At 52.3% G+C, this 4,443-nt stretch overlaps 1 protein-coding gene across 1 annotated transcript; it reads right to left on the reverse strand.

Moving 5' to 3' along the window:
- Nucleotides 1-204: 204 nt before the first annotated feature.
- irf2bp2a (interferon regulatory factor 2 binding protein 2a) lies at nt 205-2,866 on the reverse strand. The gene is made up of 2 exons (XM_078399101.1): nt 1,640-2,866; nt 205-1,293 (listed from the first exon to the last, which is right to left on the reverse strand). The coding sequence occupies exons 1-2, from the start codon at nt 2,451-2,453 to the stop codon at nt 596-598; spliced, it is 1,512 nt and encodes a 503-aa protein (XP_078255227.1). The 5' UTR covers nt 2,454-2,866; the 3' UTR covers nt 205-595.
- Nucleotides 2,867-4,443: the final 1,577 nt, after the last annotated feature.

A 4,443-nucleotide genomic window follows, 5' to 3' on the forward strand; every position in this document is an offset into this window, starting at 1 on the left:
CGCATGTTGCCATGTTCTGTACACTAAAACAGAAACGTCTGCAGTTTTCAAGGTCAAACTGTAGCAGATCTCTTGTACACAACCTCACGCCCTACTGTACAGTGACATCACAGCGTTTCACCAGCACTATCAATGTACCATACCCACGCACCACCCTCCTGCGCCCTACACCTGACCAGGAAAAAGTAGTCACACACACTAAGGTATTAATAAAATGCCAGAAAACTGTATTTGGCAATTTTAACAAGTGCATACAAGTACAGCTAGAAGCATTCAGTTTTTTTTTGCCAAGTGCTCTGAAAGCAATGTTAGTCACAGTCTACATTTAACAGTTACTGTCACCAAGAAAAGGCCAGTACAGAAAGATTTCGCCAATAAGGTATAATAACGATTTACATCACAGAGAGAAAAAAACCGGGAACGGTCATTATGAGAACATACCTTGGTAATCTTCAAAAAATATAGAAAGACAATGTATTCAAAATCAAAATTTTACAGCCATGTTTACTTGTTGAATATATACAATTAATCAGTTTTTGGGGGGAGAGGTTTCAAAAGAGTGTCTTTAAAAAAAAAACACAAACACACTAACGAATCACGGGTCTCTCTCCTTTTTTACTTTGACGTCTCCAGCCAGAATGGTGGCGATTTCACCTTGCATGAAAGCCCAGGGCACGTTGGAGCCGACCAGCGGGCATTTCTCGCCGCTGGGACAGTACACCTCGCCGGTGGCACCCTGCTGCTTAATGCTCTCCCGGGAGCAGGGGAAGCAGAACTTGTGCGAAGGCACCGACGGGCACTGGACGAAGTGGGTGTCCTCCAAGCGTTCGTGGCATATGGTACAGCAGAGCGGCACGCTGTTGGGCACCGACGAGTCTGGAATGTTGGGCGGGTGAACCGGCTCCATGCCCGGGTGCGGGGTGCCCACTGGCGCCGGCACGTCCCGGTGACCCAGTCGCCGCTGGCTCAGCGACGCCGGCGACAGGGGGCTGCTGCTATTGCGGCGGGTGGTCGAGTGTACCTGGCCGGCCTCCTTGGGTGAATGCACGCTGCCCGCGTTGTCCGCCACCAGGATCAGGGCCGCCATGGGCGACTGTCCGTTCTGCCCGGCGTCCGGCGGAGTCGAGTGCGGAGAAGGCGACGGGGCGTACGACACAGAGGTCATCTTCAGGCCATCGGCCGACAACGGTAGCCACGACTGCACCTCTCCGTTGACCTTGTTACCGAGAGGTGGTCCCCCACCTTCGGACTCGGGTTCAGGGGAAGCTTTCCTCTTGCGGCCTCCTCGGGTACCTGGTTGAGGGGGTTAGGGGAAGGAAGGTCGGGACATTACATCAAAGGTTTTCTGACCACACAAGGACTTCAAGCCGAACACGCCACGCCACTTCCTGGAAGAGGGATAGCACAGGCGCTGAGGGCAGAACGACCTGCTGACATGGCACTTACTGAAACCTCCCCTCCCCCCTCCCCGAACTTGGCTCCACACGCACCTGGCATTATCCTTTTACACTGTGGAAAATAAAATACAACCAGAAAAATCCACTGCATGCAATGCATTCCCTGCCATCCCAACAGCGCGTTTGCATTCAACCCATTGCAGGACGGGGGAAGCCCGTGTGCCGCAACTTTCATTGCTTACCTGGTTTGGCCGACGCTGTGGCATCGAAGGCGAGCACCCGACCATGTTGCAAGGGGTGCTCCTTCTTGAATCGGACGTCGAAGGGCGGGTGTCCCGGTAGACTTAGCAACGTGTCCTTTACCGTCTTGGGCTTGGTGGCCCAGTCGTCGCCTCGGCACTTTAGGCTGTCGGGCAGCTCGTCCGTCCGGTGCTTGTTGTCCTTGGCCTCATGCTCGGCGCCGCTGCCGCCCGGCCGTTTGTTTACATCCACCAGCCGCCCGTTGATTCCGTGAACCGGGGGCGCTGGCGGCGGGGGCAGCGAGTGCGAGCTGCCGTTCACCATGGGCACCAGGTTAGGCGGAGGCGGCGCGCCGTGCGCCCGCCGAGAGTTCGGGCTTTGCCGGTTCAGCTCCGGCGGCTCGTCCGCCTTCGAGTATCCGTTTAACAAGTTAACGGCGCCGTTTTGCCGGGACGGCGGGAAGTCTAGGCGAGGAGGCGGCCGGTCGGAGGCCAGCGGATAACGATCCAAGGGCTGTGGCGGGCGCGACGAGCAGCCATCCGCCGAGTGCACCATCGACATGGACGACTCTTTGGTCAGAGTTGCTTTGCCCGGGGTTGGGATGGGACCAGGTGAGCGGCCGTCTTGGAATCCGTGTGCCCTCTTGAGCTGACGGGCGGTGTCGATCACGAACTCGATGCGGTCGGCTCCTTCGTAGTTGACGCACCCTCTGCAGACGGGCTCCGTGAAGTCCCAGATCATCGCCCACGGCATGCGGGGCAAGTCGCACAGGTAGCAAGACTGCCTTCTGGTCGATGCAACCGCCGCGGACGACATGGCGCCGGCTCTCTATCCGTGTGTGGATTTCAGGGGGCTTCTCCAAGTGCACGCTAGCAAGTCTGTGTCTGGGTGTTTGTCTCACTGTCTGTCTGGGGGGAGGGTGGGGGGGGGGGTTGTCTGTTGTGTGTATATGTGTTTCTGTGTGCACAGGAGTCCCCCTGTCCCCGCCCCTTCTGCTGACTTTGCAACAATCCCCAATGTTTCAAAAAAAAGAAAATTTCTCCCCAGGAAAAAGAGAATGGAAACAAAGTATCTACATGAGCTGGTTACTAACTTGCAACTTCATGGCAGTCGGTGCCTGTACCCGGAGCGCGCGCCCCGGACTCGCTCTTTCTCTTTCTCTGCCCCTCTCGCGCTGCTACTCGCTCACCCCCGGCCTGACGTCACCTGTCCCTCAATCATTCCCTCCCTCCCCCCTTCTCCCGACTCGGTCGTCTTTTCATCAACGATTCTTGGACAGCTCCGCGGCGCGCCTGCGCAGTCGCCGCCGCCGCCGCCGCCCCCCCTCGCCCCCACGTGTGAGAGCGCTCCGGTCTTTGATGACGTAGCGGGATTGTAGCCGCCCCCTGCGCCTGCGCACCGGCACCCTCACACAACAATGTAAATAAGAGTTCCGTTTACTAACATTCCATTTGGAATGCCGGGCGGGCGCGCGCGCGCGTCACCGGCGCCGTGCATCGATCGCCTGCCTGCCTGCTCTGCAGATTTGCAAGGACGAACGAGGACGAGATTTACATTTGCAAAACTATGGGAGCATAGCTGGCGGAGATGTTGAGTTAAGAGCAAAAGCGAGTACTATTTACAAAAGCAGTGAAAGGGGATTCTGAACATTGGAAAATCATGATTCAATCACTCTAAAATTAGAATCGCTGAATTAGAATCATGAATCGCCCATGAATGGGCTTTTTCTTTTACAAATTAAAGAAAAAGTGTAAATGTGAATATCCGTGTGCACGACTATGGACTCTTCTCCATCTGGGTCACACGAACGGGCTTCGCCTTCTTTAGCCCGGGGGAGCCTTGGCTGCATTCCAAATTTCATTAACCCTTTCCCAGCAGCCCACAGTCGATTCCTTTTGCTGAGGATGAAGTGCTCGCCCGACCTCCCAAAGGGTGTGCAAGCTGAGCTATTGCAACAGCTGTATATTAAAAATAAAAAAATTAATGGCGAACGTAGAGAAGCCGTGCTCTGCTAACCAATCTCCTACATCCAGATAGTGCCGTTTAGGGTGACGTCAGGGCCCGGAGACTGAGCGCTCTTGTTGATGTTGGAAATGTCACAGGAACTACAGCCAAGAAATGGTGGAAGCGTTTAGGTCTCTCTTGGGTTTTTTTGTACCACATACGATGGCGTCTTAAAGTGCATTTATTTATAATTAAAAACGCAACTCTTTTGAGATTTTTTTTGCTAACGAAACTGCATGGAAACCTCTGCTGTACAGTCGCAAACATATTTTTTTAATAGTTTCACTTTAAATACGCTAGGGACGTACGATTCAAACGTATGCAATTGTGCATCGTTAATACATTACACATTTTTCGGTCCTCAGAGTTCATTTGTCAGTGTTACATAGTAGCGTGTGTACAACTTAAAGATACGTGCTGGCCGCCTTCATAAATAATTCATTACAAAATGTGTCATCAAAAATTACTCCGGCGGGGGTGGGGTTGCAGTATTGTACGAGAAGTGTCATTAACATTGAACCAGAAATGCGGAACAGTAGACATTTCATTAATTCAAAAGGGGCAAGACATTCTGTTTTACAAAGTTTCTTAAAAGACGCGGTTGAATATTTACAAAACACATTTTATGGCGAATGAAAGAACAGTTGTTAAAATTTAACAGTCGGAGAATGCAGTTTTTGATACAACGTTTGCTACACTGAGCAAACAGGCTGGATACATTCCCATTTTGATTAACTAAAAAATGGCAATTTAAAACTAGTTACACTATAGTGAAAATATTTTAAGTTTGCAATTTTAGCAA

This window comes from Rhinoraja longicauda, chromosome 5, assembly GCF_053455715.1.
Source record: "Rhinoraja longicauda isolate Sanriku21f chromosome 5, sRhiLon1.1, whole genome shotgun sequence".
NCBI lineage: Eukaryota > Metazoa > Chordata > Chondrichthyes > Rajiformes > Arhynchobatidae > Rhinoraja > Rhinoraja longicauda.